Raw genomic sequence first — 17,418 nt, forward strand, 5'->3', positions numbered from 1 at the left:
ACTCAGTCTTACAAAAACAAAACAAACAAACAACAACAACAACAACAACAAAAAAAACTGGGAGAAGAATATGCATAGACATTTCTAAAAAGACGACACATAAATGGCATTTTGAGTATTATATTTTTATGTCCCTGATTTAAGACAGTAAATTGTTCAGAGAAGGTTTCCAAAACCTTTATAAAATAAAACTTAAAAATTAAGATTTAATGTAAAGACTTTAATTATAAACAAAATTTGCCATAGCAACAAGAGCTCACTTACGAACTTCCTCATACTGTTCCTGTAGTTCATTCAAAATAAATATAATATCCCCAATATCCACCATGTGGTTACCTGTAATAGAGTAAGTTCAAATACTGTATTTACTTTTGAACATAGATATATCTGCCATCCTATTCTAATACGAAAACACCACAGAATGTGTGGCAAGTAGGAACAAAGAGCCAACTATTACAAGCTTGAATAAAATCTGAAATAATGAATTAACAACTCAGTACACACTAAAACATAGGCCTAAGACCATGGTCTTTTCTCCTTAATAAAAGAGCTTTCAATCAAAAGAAATAGTCTTGTTTTAAGCCCTCATGCTAATTAGAATTTTTTTTTTTATTTTTAAATTTTTTTTTGGTTTTTTTAAAGTTTATTTTTTCTCTGTTGTTTTTATTTCCAGATTTTTAAGTTCTCAAAAACAGGGGATGTGTCTTTCATTTGTTTTCCCAATGCCTAGCAAAGTACCTACTTCTTATCACTAAAAATTATTTTTGGCTGAACAAAATATACAGAGGACTATAAAAAACAATGCAATGTCTACATAGTGAATAGCAGATAATGATTTACTTTGTACCTTCTCTGTGTCCAGGACTCTCATAATTATAACTTCCCACTATTCCTGCCCCTGCCTCTGTCTAAGACCATTTTTCTTCTTGGATAATGCATGACTAAGGATGTGTTCGGATACAGTGACCGTGAGTAATGTCATTTCAATTCTGCACAGAGGTAGAAAATGCTTTGCCCAACAGTTCTTGCCTCCCAAATATTTGGTTTTGCCTGCCATCCAATATGAAAAAGACTGAAAATTTACTTATCTATCTATATTAGCGATGACTTTTTTCTTCAGTCTATTCCTAAGAAATCAACTGTTCAATAATATGCACAAGTGAAAATTCTGAGAGAAAGACGCAAATCTTTTTCCCCAGAGACAGGAAGATACATTTATTTTACTGTCCAATTATTTTGTTTATAAAGTTTAATATCTGGTAAACTTTTGGTACCATAGAAACCTTTCAACATATACAACAACATATTATTATTATGTACAACTTCAAAAACAAATGCCTCCAGCTCCAAGTAAAGAACATCCTGACTATAGTTCAGCTGTAGGAAATTTCTTGGATTGCCAGTGGTTTCTTTGCCTTGGAAAAAAAATGGACAATTGAAAAATATAAATAAGGCCTTCGCCTTCAATGAGTTGGGAATTATAAAAATGCTATCTGAAATTCAGACATCTAGATCTTGAGAAGTTTGCAGTAGCTATGAGAGTTCAACAAGCAAAATAAAGCCCTGTGAATATTTAAACTTCAGTCATCCAGAAGGTCCTATATGTTCACAGTTGGTATATCAAAAATAACAGCTGTTCCTATTGTGGTAGAATTTGGTATACAGTTCATATACTATTTTTCACCAGCTCATGAACTCCATTTTCATCGATGATTAAAGGTGTGTGGAATTATATATCGGCCACATAACTTTCCATTCCTTCTTCAGCATTAGAGATAAGAGGAGAGATTTCATACTGGATTGGTACATCACTGGTATCCTTTAAGCAGGGAATTGCTGGAAGATGAGAGCCATTTTCATCTATAAAGTGACCCATGAATTGAGGACCCGGCAAGTAATGAAAGCATGCCTTGCAGTAGCAGAGTTGTGTTTCACATTCTGTCAGCATTCTTTAATGTGGAAAAGTCATCTTCCCACAATATTTCATATACCACAAACTTCTTTGCGAACTAGATGTCAAAGACAAATTTTCCCATGCTTATTCCACTAGGTTTATCTGGCTTAATTAATTGCTATTGGGTATCCACATAAGGAATCTTCTTTTGAGCCACATGGTGCTGCAAATGAGATTCATAAACATTGACAACATATCTCAGAAGTGGTACAGTGAGGAAATGGTTGGCAATGTTCCCCACATGAAACAGCAGTCATCCATCTGAGCTTCATTTTTGAACTGTTGCCAGGGAAATATCACTATATTCTACCACCTGGTAAACTCCACACTTGGCAAACTACTTCAACCAGTTCTGTACGGTTTGTTTTCTCTACCACCTTTGCTCCGCAGTCTGCTCCTTTCGGAATGCAAAATCCAATGAACCATGGGTCTGCCACTTTTACTAATATGTTGTCAACACAATAGATATGAATGCTCCAAATGCCTCTTTGCTTCATCTCCTCCACAGTATTCCAGGCTGCAAAAGCCCAGTATAGGCCACTATTCTTATCTGGAGCCATAGAAACTTTGTTCTTCTCTTCCAAAATAATTTGCCCATCAAAACTCATGGCAGGGAGCATTCCTGGCTGAAAAAAGATTTTATCTTCTTTTTTCAAACCAAAGTACTTGTGCTTAGTGAAGAACTCCTTTGTAGATTCCCCTGTTCTGCTACTGATTATTATAAGGAATAATGCATTTGATGCCATAATATTTTTCAGCTGTTGTAGCTTCAGGATACGCTCTACTTGAAGCTGAAAAAGCATCTTATGGGATGGCAAACTAACACCATACATCCCCTTTGGATATGCAATGAGTCTAGTCCCCTGCCCACCAGCTAGAAGTGTTACTTCGTTCTGAGAAATCTGGAAAAGTTCTTCACTTTCCCAGGCCTGGAGCTGATCTAGATTCCCTGTAGGACTGCCCAATACCTCTCAAGGGACAGGTTCCATTCGCGCATCCATTTTTTCTTGCTGAGAAGACTGGTTAAATCCTTCAATGGCCTTTTGGAAAAAGAAGTTCAGCTCCTCAAAGTTCATGGCCTGGAGCTTTGCATAAAGTTCTTCCTGTTGAGCTTATTTAAGCTCACTCCAGAAACATAGTGGATGTTCTTGCTCAGCTTCGGACAACCTGAGTTTGAGGTCATTAATGTTCACAATGCTCTGTGAGCCAAGCTTTGTGAAAATAGGGGTGCAATGCATATACTTACAAAGCTTCCTCGCGCAACCACAGCTCCGTCCAGCTCCTTCTGCGTCAGCGTCCTGCGCCTCCTCGCAATATGTACCCTCATCCAGCCCTTGGTGGTGGGGTGGGGCAGGCTGGGAACAGGACTGAAGGGAGTGGCACAGTCACCCCGCCCCTCTCGCGGCGACCAGAAGAAGCAAATTTTTAAATCAAAGAATAGTATCGTTTTGGTGTTGGGTTCACCTGATTCACTGATTCTCTGAAAATTGGTCTTTCAGGTGTAGGCCTTCAAATCACTACAAAGCAAGTGCTATGTGTTTGAACCAATCAAAGAAATCCTAGGCTAAATTGGTGCTAAATTGCCTTCTGATTAGGAATTGCTTCCTACATTCTGGTTTCTTATTTCCTTGGCATTTCTCCTCATTCTGGTTTTGATTATTGTTCTAACACTTCTCAGAGCCTTCCCAGTAACTGTCACTTATTGTAGATTGATTCGATGTCCCATGTTCTTAGATCATGGCTTAAGTCCTAAGACAACTCAAAGCTTCAACCCTCAAACTCTTGAATCTGATCACTGAAATGTATTCTGTTAGACCATACATGTATTAATCCAGTGTAGATGGCCATTTCACTTTTACCTGCTCTTCATTTAGAAAACTCCTTTCTCTGAACAGAAGTCCAACCTCAACTAATAAGAGTGTAGTATTCAACCATGTTCACAGATTCATTAGCTCTTGCTCAAATTTATTCCTTGCATCTATGCAATAATAAACACCTATGATGAAGCTCCCAAACACATATTACCTACTTAAATAGTCCCTAGTGGACGAAGACTTTGTTCATCATGGATATCGGTCTGAAGTTTCCTTTTTTTGTTGAGTCTCTGCTGGGTTTTGGTAACAGGATGACGTTGGTCTCATAAAATGATTTTGGGAAGGATTCCCTCTTTTTGGATTGTTTGGAATAGTTTCAAAAAGAGTGGGACCAGCTCCTCTTTGCACGTCTGGTAGAATTTGGCTGTGAACCCATCTGGACCTGGGCTTTTTTTGGTTGGTGGGTTATTAATTGCTGCCTCAACTTCAGCCCTTGTTATTGGTCTATTCAGAGTTTCAACTTCTTCCTGGTTTAGGCTTGGGAGAGTGAAAGTGTCCAGGAATTTATCCATTTCTTCCTGGTTTACTGGTTTATGTGCATAGAGTTGTTTGTAGTAATCTCTGATAGTAGTAATCTACTACCATCAGATTCCATTTCTGTGGAATCCGTGCTGGTATCCCCTTTATCATTTTTTATTGCATCTATTTGGTTCTTCTCTCTTCTTTTTTATTAATCTGGCTAGCAGTCTATTTTGTGGATCTTTTCAAAAAGCCAGCTCCTGGATTTGTTGATTTTTTTGAAGGGTTTTTTTTAACCTCCTTTAGTTCTGCTCTGATCTTAGTTATTTCTTGCCTTCTGCTAGCTTTTGAGGTTTTTTGATCTTGCTACTCTAGCTCTTTCAATTTTAATGATAGGGTGTCGATTTTAGATCTTTCATTGCTTCTCATGTGGGCATTTAGTGCTATAAATTTCCCTCTAGACACTGCTTTAAATGTGTCCCAGAGATTCTGGTATGTTGTGTCTTTGTGTTCGTTGGTTTTGAAGAACATCTTTATTTCTGCCTTCGTTTCACTGCTTATTCAGTCAACATTCAAGAGCCAGTTGTTCAGTTTCCATTAAGTTGTGCAGTTCTAAGTTAGTTTCTTAATCCTGAGTTCTAATTGATTGCACTGTGGTCTGAGAAACTGTTTGTTATGATTTCCGTTGTTTTGCATTTTCTGAGGAGTGATTTACTTCCAATTATGTGGTCAATTTTAGAGTAGGTGCAATGTGGTGCTGAGAAGAATGTATATTCTACGGATTTGGGGTGGAGAGTTCTGTAGATGTCTATTAGGTCCACTTGGTCCAGATCTGAGTTCAAGTCCTGGATATCCTTGTTAATTTTCTGTCTCATTGATCTGTCTAATATTGACAGTGGAGTGTTAAAGTCTCCCACTATTATTGTGTGGGAGTCTGAATCTCTTCGTAGGTCGTTAAGAACTTGCTTTATGTATCTGAGTGCTCCTGTATTGAGTGTGTATATATTTCGGATCATTAGCTCTTCTTGTTGCATTGATCCTTTTACCATTATGTAATGCCCCTCTTTGTCTCTTTTGATCTTTGTTGGTTTAAAGTCTATTTTATCAGAGACTAATATTGCAACTCCTGCTTTTTTTTGCTCTCCATTTGCCTGGTAAATCTTCCTCCCTCCCTTTATTTTAAGCTTATGTGTGTCCTTGCACATGAGATGGGTTTCCTGGACACAGCACACTGATGCGTTTTGACTTTTAACCCAATTTGCCAGTCTGTGTCTTTTGATTGGGGCATTTAGCCCATTTACATTTAAAGTTAATATTGTTATATGTGAATTTGATCCTGCCATTTTAATGCTAGCTGGTTGTTTTGCCCATTAGTTGACACAGTTTCTTCATTGTGTCGATGGTCTTTACCATTTGGTACATTTTTGGAGCAGGTGGTACTGATTGTTCCTTTCCATGTTTAGTGCTTCTTACAGGACCTCTTGTAAGGCAGGCCTGGTGGTGATGAAATCTCTCAGCAATTGCTTGTTTGTAAAGGATTTTATTTCTCCGTCACTTATGAAGCTTAGTTTGGCTGGATGTGAAATTCTAGGTTGAAATTTCTTTTCTTTAAGAATGTTGAATATTGCACCCCACTCTCTTCTGGCTTGCAGGGTTTCTGCCAAGAGATCTGCTGTGAGTCTGATGGGCTTCCCTTTGTGAGTAACCCGACCTTTCTCTCTGGCTGCCCTTAGCACTTTTTCCTTCATTTCAACCCTGGTGAATCTGACGATTATGTGCCTTGGGGTTGCTCTTCTTGATGAATATCTTTGTGGTGTTCTCTGTATTTCCTGGACTTGAATGTTGGCCTGCCTTTCTAGGTTGGGAAAGTTCTCCTGGATAATAACCTGAAGAGTGTTTTCCAGCTTGGGTTCATTCTCTCCATCACATTCAGGTACACCTATCAAATGTAGATTAGGTCTTTTCACATAATCCCATATTTCTTGGAGGCTTTGTTCATTTCTTTTCACTCTTTTTTCTCTAATCTTGCCTTATTTTATTTCATTGAGCTGATCTTCAATCTCTGATATCCTTTCTTCTGCTTGATGGATTTAGCTATTGAAACTTGTGTAGGTTTCATGAAGTTCTTGTGTTGTGTGTTTCAGCTCCATCAAGTCGTTTATATTCTTCTCTAAGCTGTTTATTCTCGTTAGCACTTTGCCTAACCTTTTTTCAATGTTCTTAGTTTCTTTGCATTTGGTTAGAACATGTTCTTTTAGCTCAGAGAAGTTTGTTATTACCCACCTTCTAAAGCCTGTTTCTGTCAATTCATCAGACTCATTCTCCATCCAGCTTTGTTCCCTTGCTGTTGAGGAGTTGTGATCCCTTGGAGGAGAGGCCTTCTGGTTTTGGGTGTTTTCATCCTTTTTTCGCTGGTTTCTCCCCATCTTCATGTATTTATCTACCTGTGGTCTTTGTAGTTGGTGAGTTTCAGATGGGGTCTCTGAGTGGATGTCCTTTTTGTTGATGTCGAAGTTATTTCTTTCTGTTTTTTAGGTCTTTTTTTTTTTTTTTTTTTTTTTTTTTTTTTTCTAACAGTCAGGCCCCTCTGCTGTAGGTCTGCTGGAGTTCCACTCCAAGACCTTGCTTGCCTTAGGATCACCCATGGGGGCTTCAGAACAGTAAGAGTTGCTGCCAGTTTCTTCTTCTGTTATCTTCATCCCAGAAGGGTACCCTCCAGATGTCAGCCTGAGCTCTCCTTTATGAGGTGTCTCTTTGGCTATATGGTGGTCAGGGAGCCGCTTGAGGAGACAGTCTGTCCCTTATAGGAGCTCAAGTGCTGAGCTGGGAGCTCCGTTGTGCCATTCAGAGCTGCTGGGCAGGCACATTTAGGTCTGCTGCAGTGGAACTCATAACCGCCTCTTTTCCCAGGTGCTCTCTCCTGGGAAGGTGGTGCTTTATTTATATGTTTCTGATGTGCTGCTGCCTTTTTTCAGAGATGCCCTGCCTAGCAAAGTGGTAATCTAGTCACAGTCTGCCAGCAGAGGCATTGCTGAGCTGCCGTGGCTCTGCCCAGCTGCTGTGTGAACTTCCTTGTGGTTTTGTTTACAGAGGTACAGTTAGAACTGCCTCAGTAATGGCAGTCTGCCTCAGTAAGGGCGGATTGCCTCGGTAATGGCGGACTGCCTTGGTAATGGCTGACTGTCTCGGTAGTGGTGGACTGCCTTGGTAATGGCTGACGCCCTTCCCCCCACCAAGCTGGACCGTCTTGGGTCCAGTTGCACTTGCTGTGAAACTCTCAATCCACAGTGTTTCAGATTACTGGTCTTTGTTGGGGTGGGACCCACTGAGCCAGACCACCTGGCTCCCTGTTTCAGCCCCCTTTTTTTCAGTTGAATGGGTGGCTCTGTCTCCCAGGCATTCCAGGCACCAGTTGAATGGGCCGCTCAGATTTGTGTGAATTTTTTGGGGAGACCTGTGGTGTCAGCTGAAACAGCTGTGCTGGAAACTTGTGGCACTTTTCAGCCCTGGAATCTCCTGGTCTGTATGCAGTAAAAACTCGTTTGGAAATCTGGTGATCACTCACCCTCTGCATTGTTCTCTTTGGGAATTGCACTCCGGAGCTGTTCCTATTAGGCCATCTTGGATCGTTCCCCTCTTCTTTTCCTGATTCTAAGATTTCTCCATTTCCCTGATCATTGTATCACTCCAGCTTCTTCTTTTGTTTTCACCTGGTCTCCTCTCCGTGTCTATGTCTTCTGCCTCTTGTGAGGACACTTGCCACTGAATTTAGGGCCTACCTTGGTCATCCAGGATGATCTCAAGATTCCTCATTACACCATCATACACACACCCATGCCTGCCTGCAGGCATGCACTTCTGCTAGGTTCCCTCCACTGCAGCCCACACAGGTGGGAAAATGTTTTTAAAAAGATATATCTAAGACTTTAGGTTGCACAAGGAATAGAGAAATAGAGTTTTCAAGGATGACTCTCAGGTTTCTGCCTTACCTTTCTTATGTCTAAGTGCCAGGCACTGTGATAAATGTTTATATTTAATTCCTAAAATAATCCTATAAAATTAGTATCCTTTTTCCAATCTACCTCCCCAAATAATGCAGGAGACTTGGAGACCCAGACCAGAACTCCATAAGCCAAAAAGCAAGGTACTGCAGCTGTTTTATATGATTTCTGTTGTTCCTGGTAGGGTATGCCCTAAAGGCTTAAAATTAGTCTTTAAAATCCCCATTTTACATTTCATACCCCATCATATCCTCCCATTCATGCCTCACCCCAGAGCTCACCATATCTGACTTCCTAATAGAACTCCATGAGGCCTTGTTCTATCTCCAGACCACATTTCAGCAACCAAAAGCCCACTACAAAACCACCATTAATAAATGACAAAAACCAGTGGAAGCTCACTCAAAGAGATGTCATGTCTGATTATTTTTCTGTCATATTTACACAAGCTGTTCCTTTGGCTTAAGATGTTTTTCTCACTCTTCGCTGCTACCTTTAACTACTTAATTCACACCGATCCTTCAAGATTTAGCTCAGACATCAATCTCTTGGATAATCTTTCCCTAAGGCTTTCAGTATGTATTAGCAGCCTATATACACTCTATTATACTATTTGCCATTGAGCATTTTAATTTTCTGTTTACTTGACTCTTTCCACACTTGAATGTGAACTACCTCAAAAAAGAGTGTGTTTTATTCAACTTTGCATCACCTAGAACAGTTCTAGGCATAGTAGATTTAAATGACTGTCTGATTAATTAAATGAATGAATCAGGCTGAGCCCAGTGGCTCATGCCTGTAATTCCAGTGCTCAGCAGGCTGAGGCAGGAGTATCACTTGAAGCTAGGAGTTCGAGACCAGCCTGGGAAACATAATAAGACCTCGTCTCTACCAAAAAGAAAAAAAAAAATTAACTAGGCTGGCATGACGGCACACACCTATAGTCCTAGCTATTCAGGAATATGAGGTGGGAGGATCATTGAGTCTAGGAGGTCAAGATTACAGTGAGCAGTGATCATGACACTGCACTACAGCCTGGGCAACACAGCGAGACACTGTCTCTAAAAATAATAAAACAAATGAATGAATCAATCAATCACTAATTATTATAGGACATTCTCTGGTTACAAGTAAACATGTAATACAAAACACCTCCTAAATATTTTTATAATGTTTAAAGCAATCCACATTGTGCAGAGATTAACTGAAGAGCATAGAAACTGTTTAATCAAAGCTACATAATAAAATTGAGAATTCAAGAAATTTAGGTCTTCTAATTTGTAGAGTCGATGCCCTTGACACTACAAGAAACTACTTCTCCACAAAGACAAGAAATGACTACTATTGGAAAAGAGATATAAGGCTGAATTTTTTAAAAATTCATTTTACTCTTTTACCAAACAAACCAAAATATAACAATTTTAGAAACTTCTCATTTAATGTTTCTAGACTATTTCTTACTATGGACACCAGTAAATGGTGTAAATGGCAAAAGGTAAAAATCAAGAGAAAAAAGGAGAAGCAAAGGACACATCACAAAATTGATATCCAGAAAAAAAATACATAAATATATGCACACATATTGACATATATATCTCAATGCAAATAACTCACTGTCAATATAAGTATGTTTTATCACTTCTTCAAAAATTTCAGGGTTTATAGGAATATCCATGCTATCCAAAACAGCAAACACTTCATCAATTAAAACTCGACCACATTTTATCCTACAGAAAATCTTCAAGGCATTCTGGAATGCTACAAAAAAAACAAATTATTATACCATGAGAATCAGGAGCTTTTCTTGGAAAAGGAACTGATTTTGTGCCAATAGCCTACTAAGGGAAAATAACCATACATAAGCATGAGGTTTTCTAAATATCTATCTACAAATAAACAACTATTACAAAATAACTTTATAATAGTGGTTAAAACATTGGTCTTTTATTTCTCCATAGGAATTGCATATTCTTGTGTTAACAGTCCTTAGCATATAAAATGAATTGGAAAGAACATGGTCAGAAGAAAATATTCAGTATGGCCCTGACTAGCAAACCAAATCTGGGGCTCCCCAAGACATCTACTTCTGAATCTTAGATTCTATAATTTTAAAACAATTTAACTAAAATAAATTAAACACCAAATCACTTTATCATTTTCTGAAATTTTTAGAGTCACAATATAGAGCTCAGTATATTTTTAATTTTCAAAAGAAAATATTCAGATAAATGATTCTTCCTTAAAAATTAAACATATTGAAAGCTGTGTCCTACTGCTAAATTTAAATTCTCCCCGACCACTACATCCCTTAATTAGCCTTGACAAAAAGAAAACACAATTCAAGGTGGCTGGCAAGATGGCTTAATAGGAACAGCTCTGGTCTGCAGCTCCCAGCAAGATCAATGCAGAAGGTGGGTGATTTCTGCATTTCCAACTGATGTACCTGGCTTCTCTCACTGGGACTGATTAGACGGTGGGTACAGCCCACAGAAGGCAAGCCTGACCCCCTGTGCTTCCCAGTTGAGGTGGCATCTCAACTGGGAAGCACAAGGGGTCAGGGAACTCCCTCCCATAGCCAAGGGAATCCATGAGGGACTGTGCTGTGAAGGACAGTGTATTCCAGCCCAGATACTACGCTTTTCCTTCAGTCTTAGCAACCCACAGGCCAGGAGATTCCCTCAGATGCCTATACCAACAGGGCCTGGGTTTCAAGCACAAAACTGGGCAGCTATTTGGGCAGACACTGAGCTAGCTACAGGAGTTTTTTCCATAGTCTAGTGGCACCTAGAATGCCAGTGAGACAGAATCGTTCAGGGTGCCAAGTGGTCTCACTCAGCAGATCCCAACCCCACAGAGCCCAGCAAGCTAAGATCCATTGGCTTGAAATTCTCACTGTCAGCACAGCAGTCTGCAGTCAACTCAGGATGCTGGAGCTTGGTGTGGGGAGGGGCATCCACCATTACTGAGGCTTGAATAGGTGGCTTTCCCCTCACAGTATAAACAAAGCTGCCAGGAAGTTTGAATTAGGCAGAGCCCACCATAGTACCACAAAGCTGTAGCCAGACTACCTCTCTAGATTCCTCCTTTCTAGGCAGGGCATCTCTGAAAGAAAGGCAGCAGCCCCAGTCAGGGGCTTATAGATACTCCTATCTCCCTGGGACACAACACCTGGGGGAAGGGGCATAGTTTCAGCAGACTTACACATTCCTGCCTATTGGCTTTGAAGATAGCAGCAGATCTTCCAGCACAGTGCCTGAGCTCTGCTAAAGGACAGACGGTCTCCTGAAGTGGGTCCCTGACCCCCGTGCTGCTTGACTGGGAGACACCTACCAGCAGGCAGTCAACAGACACTTCATCTGGTGGGTGCCCATCTGGGACAAAGCTTCCAGAGGAAGAAACAGGCAGCAATCTTTGCTGTTCTGAAGCCTCCACTGGTGATACCCAGGAAAACAAGGGTCTGGAGTGGACCTCCAGCAAACTCCAGCAGACCTGCAGCAGCGGGTCCTGACTATTAGAAGGAAAACAAACAGAAAGGAATAACATCAACATCAACAAAAAGGATGGCCACACAGAAACCCCATCCAAACGTCACCAACAGCAAAGACCAAAGATAGATAAATCCATGAAGATGAGTAAAAACCAGTGCAAAATGGCTGAAAATTCAAAAAACAAGAATGCCTCTACTCCTCCAAAGGATCACAACTCCTCGCCAGCAAGGGAACAAAACTGGATAGAGAATGAGTGTGACAAATGGTGTGAACACTCTTCAGGATGTTACCCAGGAGAATTTCCCCAACCTAGCAAGACAGGCCAACATTCAAATTCAGGAAATACAGAGAACACCACAAAAATACTCCTTGAGAAGAGCAACCCCAAGACACATACTCGTCAGATTCACCAAGGATGAAATGAAGGGAAAAATGTTAAAGACAGCTGGAGAGAAAGGTCAGGTTACCCACAAAGGGAAGCCCATCAGAGTAACAGTGGATCTCTCTGCAGGAACCCTACAAGCCAGGAGAAAGCAGCACTACTGGTTGCTAAAAGGAGCTCTAAATCTTGAAACAAATCCTCAAAATACACCAAAATAGAATCTCCTTAAAGCATAAATTTCATAGAACCTATAAAACAATAACACAAGGAAAAAAAGACACAAAATAGTCAACAAAAAGCACAACGAATAGAGTAGTACTTTACATCTCAATACTAACATTGAATGTAAATGGTCTAAATCCTCCACTTAAAAGATACAGAATGACAGAATGGATAAGAATTAACCAACCAAGTATCTGCTGTTTTCAAGAGACTCATCTGACACTTAAGGACTCACATAAACCTAAGGAAAAGGAGTGGAAAAAGATATTCCATGCAAATGAACACCAAAAGCAAGCAGGAGTAGCTATTCTTATATCAGACAAAACAAAGCAGTTTTAAAAGACAAAGAGGGACATTATATAATAATAGGAGTAGTCCGACAGGAAAATATCACAGTCCTAAATATATATGCACCTAACACTGGAGCTCCCAAATGTATAAAACAGTTACTACCAGATGTAAGAAATGAGATAGACAGCAACGGTAGTGGGGGACTTCAATAGTCGACTGATAGCACTAGACAGGTCATTAAGACAGAAAGTCAACAAAGAAACAATGGACTTAAACTACGTTCCAGAAAAAAATTGACCTAATGGAAATTTACAGAACATTCTACCCAACGAATGCAAAACATGTATTCTATTCATCAGCACATGGAATATGCTCCAAGATAGACCAGATGATGGGCCACAAAACAAGTCTCAACAAATTTAAGAAAATTAAAATTATATAAAGCACTCTCTCAGACCACAGTGGAATAAACTGGAAATCAACTCCAAAAGGAACCTTCAAAACCATGCAAATACAGGGAAATTAAATAACCTGCTTTTGGCTAATCATTAGGTCAACAATGAAATCAAGATGGAAATTTAAAAATTCTTTGAACTGAACAATATTAGTGACACAACCTATCAAACCTCTGGGATACAGCAAAAGCTGAGTTATGAGGAAAGTTAATAGCATAAAATGCCTCCATCAAAAAGTCTAAAAGAGCACAAATAGACAATCTAAAGTCACATCTCAAGGAACTAGAGAAACAAGAACAAACCAAACCCAAACCTAGCAGAAGAAAAGAAATAACTAAGATCAGAGAAGAGCTAAATGAAATGAAACAAGAAAAAAATATAAGTCAAAAACCAAGTAGACACAAGAGAACCAGGAAAATCCTAATGCCATGGAGTCTAACAAAATGCCAAATAGGAAATAAGGAAACAAAAAGATAAAGCAAGCCAAGAATCCTATCTATATTTTTCACTGCTGCATATATAGGCATTAATGTTTATTACATAAATGAATAAATAATCATTGAAAAGTTTTTATTGCCTTTTACTTTCTAATCCAGGAATATAAAGACTACCACATTCCCATGTCCTTGATTCTAACAAAATAAAATCTGGGCCAGGTGCAGTGGCTCACACCTGTTATTCCAGCCCTTTGGGAGGCCAAGGCAGGCAGATCACTTGAGTTTGAAACCAGCCTGGCCAACATAGCGAAACCCCATCTCTACTAAAAATACAAAAATTTAGCCAGACATGGAAAAAATCTGATTCATTATAAAAGGAACATACGTCAAAATAATAAAGGCCATATATAACAAACCCACAGCCAACATTCTACTGAATGGGGAAATGTTTAAAGCATTCCCCCTAAGAACCAAAACAAAACAAAGATGCCTACTTTCACCACTCCTATTCAATACATTACTGAAAGTCCTAGCCAGAGCAATCAGGCAAGAGAAAAAAAAATAAGAGGCATCCAAATTGGAAAAGGGGAAGTCAAATTATGTCTGTTTGCTAATGATACAATCTTATATTGAGAAAACCCTGAAGACTCCTCCCCAAATACCTTTAGATTTAATAAACAAATTTGGTAATGTTTAAGTAGATAAAATCAAGATACAAAAATCAGTGGCATTTCTATACACTAATATCAAGCTGAGAACCAATCACAAAGGCAATGCCATTTACCTTAGCTACAAAAAAAAGGACCTAGGAACACATTTAACCAAAGAGGTGAAAGATCTCTATAAGGAAAACTACATGACACTTATGAAGTAGATGACACAAATGGAAAAACATCCCATGCTCATGGATCAAAACTTTAATATCGTTAAAATGATCACACTGCCCAAAGCAATCTACAGACTCAATGCAACCTCTACCAAAATACCAATGTCATTTTTCACAGAAATAGAAAAATAATCTTAAAATTCACACGGAACTAAAAGAGCCTAAATAGCCAAAGTAATCCTAAGCAAAAGAACAAAGCTGGAGGCATCACATCACCTGACCTCAAATCATACTATGAGGCTATAGTAACCAAAACAGCATGGTACTGGTATAAAAGTAGACACATAAATCAGTGGAACAGAAAAGAGAACCCAGAAATGAAGTTTCGTATCTATAGCTAACTGATCTTTGACAAAGTTGACAAAAACATACACTGGGGAAAGGACACTGTTTTCAAAAAACGGTAATGGAAAAATTGGATTGCCATTCACAGAAGAATGAAACTGGACCCCTATCTCCCACCATATACAATATCAACTCAAGGTGGATCTAAATGTAAATGTAATGAAACGATAAGATGGATCTAAACTTAAATGTAATACTTGAAGCTATAATAATACTAGAAGAAAACCTAAGGAAACCTCTTATTGACATCAGTCATGACTAAGAACTCAAAAGCACAAGCAACAACAACAACAACAAAAAGACAAATGAGATAACAAAACTAAAAAGCTTCTGCACAGCAAAAGAAATAATCAACAGAATGAACTATCAACTTAAAGAACAGGATAAAATATTTGCAAACTATGCATCCAACAAGGGACTGATATCAAGAATTTACAAAGAACTCAAACAGCTCAACGATGATAAAAAACAACAAATAACCTGTTAAAAATTGGGCAAATGACATGAATAGACATTTTTCAAAATAAGACATACAAATAGCCAAACGAGCATTATGAAAAAATGGAAAGCAGTGTGGGGATTTCTCAAAGAACTGAAAACAGAACTACCATCTGATCCACCAATTCCACTGCTAGGTATATACCCAAAGGAAAAGAAACCATTATCTCAAAAAGACACCTGCACTCATAACTCATATGCTTATCACAGCACTATCCACAACAGCAAAGATGTAAATTCAACCTAAGTGTCCATCAATGGATGTCTAGATAAAGAAAATGTGGTATACACACACACACACACACACACACACACACACACACACACACACACAATGGAATACTATTCAGCCATAAAAAAAGAATGAAATCATATCTTTTAGAGCAACGTGGATGAAACTATTATCTATCTGACTTTCTGAGTTATTTCACTTAAGATAATGAAAGCCATTTATAAACAGGAGCCTAATTTATAGGTGGCAGCGAAATGTGTACACATGGACATAGAGCATAAGATAATAGTTACTGGAGACTTGGAAGTGTGGGAGGGGGGTGAAGTATGAAAAATTACTTAATAAGTACAATGTATAACTATTCAGATAATGGTTACACTAAAAGCCCAGACTTTACCAGGATGCAATATATCTATGCAACAAAACTGCATTTGCACCCCTTAAATTTATACAAATTAAAATTAAAATTTATAATTCCAAGGACTGAGCATAAGAACTTGATATTGCCTAATGGAGGAATAGAAGAATTGCTAACATCAGGTCACGAATGCCATAAATTTCATGTTTTTGGGGGTACCATTTCTACCATTAATATAAATACTCTTTCCAACCACTTTATTTCTAATGCATAGGTAATGTAAACTAATGTTATTAGGAGACCCATAAATTTATGAAACTTTTAGGAAGAAATACAAGCAGATTCCCAGCAAAAGGAGCAAAGCACTGTCAAGGATGAAGAAGAAAATAGATGTGAGATTTCAACAGTTAAAAAAAAAAAAAAACAAGCACACAAAGGCATGAGATTAAGAATTATATTGGCAAGTATGGAGATTCATTATGACTAACTGGAGTATAGGGTTCTTGCCTGGAAAAGGTTCTGTGATAAAACAAAGAGTGATGAACAAAGTTACGAAGAGGGGTGAGGAGGCTAAGCATGAGAGCTTGGCCTAGACGCATTTGATAATAACAAGAGCATCTAAATTCTTGAGCAGGAAAATGACATGATGAAAATAGTGTTTTAAGATAATTAGTCTAGCAGTTAATGTGCAGGAAAAACTAGAGATTAGAGATAGAAAGTTGGGATACTGGGGCGGTTCAAGCCAGGTTTTGTAATGCCTTTTATTGTTCTCAGCCTAAACTAGTGGGAGAAAAATGAAGATATTCTGTAAAATATAAATTAATTCATATGTTAAATACTACCCTGCCCAACCCCAAAATCAGTTACAAAATTATTATCTTCTATACTTTTAAAGAAGTCTTTTTTACCTGGATTCTGAGAGACCAAATAAGAAACATCAGTCACAGCTTTAAGAAAATTTGAAAAATCCAGCATTCCATTAACTATAAAAATGGTTCCAAAACAGAAGGGAAAAAAACTCCATCAGCAAACATTATTAGGAAACTCACTAAGAACATAAGATAAAAATGGCAACTAAAAATATAAATAGAATTAACAATGACATTAGAATGCCATTATCTATACATAGAGCAACCAACATTATATAGAGAATGTAAAAAGAAAATTTACCAGAAAAAAATTTACATATTGTAATTACGTAGTAAACAGTGCTCCAGCAGTAATAAGAATGCTATGGGTCTAGTACTGTAGATATTGCAGTGGTAATTCCTCAAGATTCTTCAAGTTAAATAACTATGATTTCATTTCCTCCTGTCAAGTAAATGAGGCTAACTTTGACAGGGTTTATTTACATCAATGATGTTATCTATGTCATGAAGAAAACAAGTATAAATCTACATTTCAATTTAATGTCATCTGAACAAAAATAGCCTATAGAAGAACACTTCAGTGCTTCCACTCATCTGCAGAGAAAATGACAAGGCTTGGTTGTTCTCATTTCCATACCACAGAAGCACTTTTTCCAATACTGAAAAG

At 38.4% G+C, this 17,418-nt stretch overlaps 1 protein-coding gene and 1 pseudogene across 1 annotated transcript in view; both read right to left on the bottom strand.

The window, feature by feature from the left end:
• EFCAB13 (EF-hand calcium binding domain 13) overlaps positions 1-17,418 on the bottom strand; it is a 237,660-nt gene that overhangs the window by 196,820 nt on the left and 23,422 nt on the right. Inside the window, exons 7-9 of the mRNA XM_032265955.1 lie at positions 16,791-16,865; positions 9,903-10,046; positions 265-336 (exon numbers count right to left, since the gene is read on the bottom strand). Of these exons, the coding sequence (XP_032121846.1) occupies positions 265-336; positions 9,903-10,046; positions 16,791-16,865 (291 nt within the window). The remainder of the gene's footprint in view (positions 1-264; positions 337-9,902; positions 10,047-16,790; positions 16,866-17,418) is intronic.
• On the bottom strand, positions 329-4,083 carry LOC116541640 (annotated as a pseudogene).

Source organism: Sapajus apella, unplaced genomic scaffold, assembly GCF_009761245.1.
Source record: "Sapajus apella isolate SASKATOON/1434 unplaced genomic scaffold, GSC_monkey_1.0 scaffold153, whole genome shotgun sequence".
NCBI classification, from domain to species: Eukaryota; Metazoa; Chordata; class Mammalia; order Primates; family Cebidae; genus Sapajus; species Sapajus apella.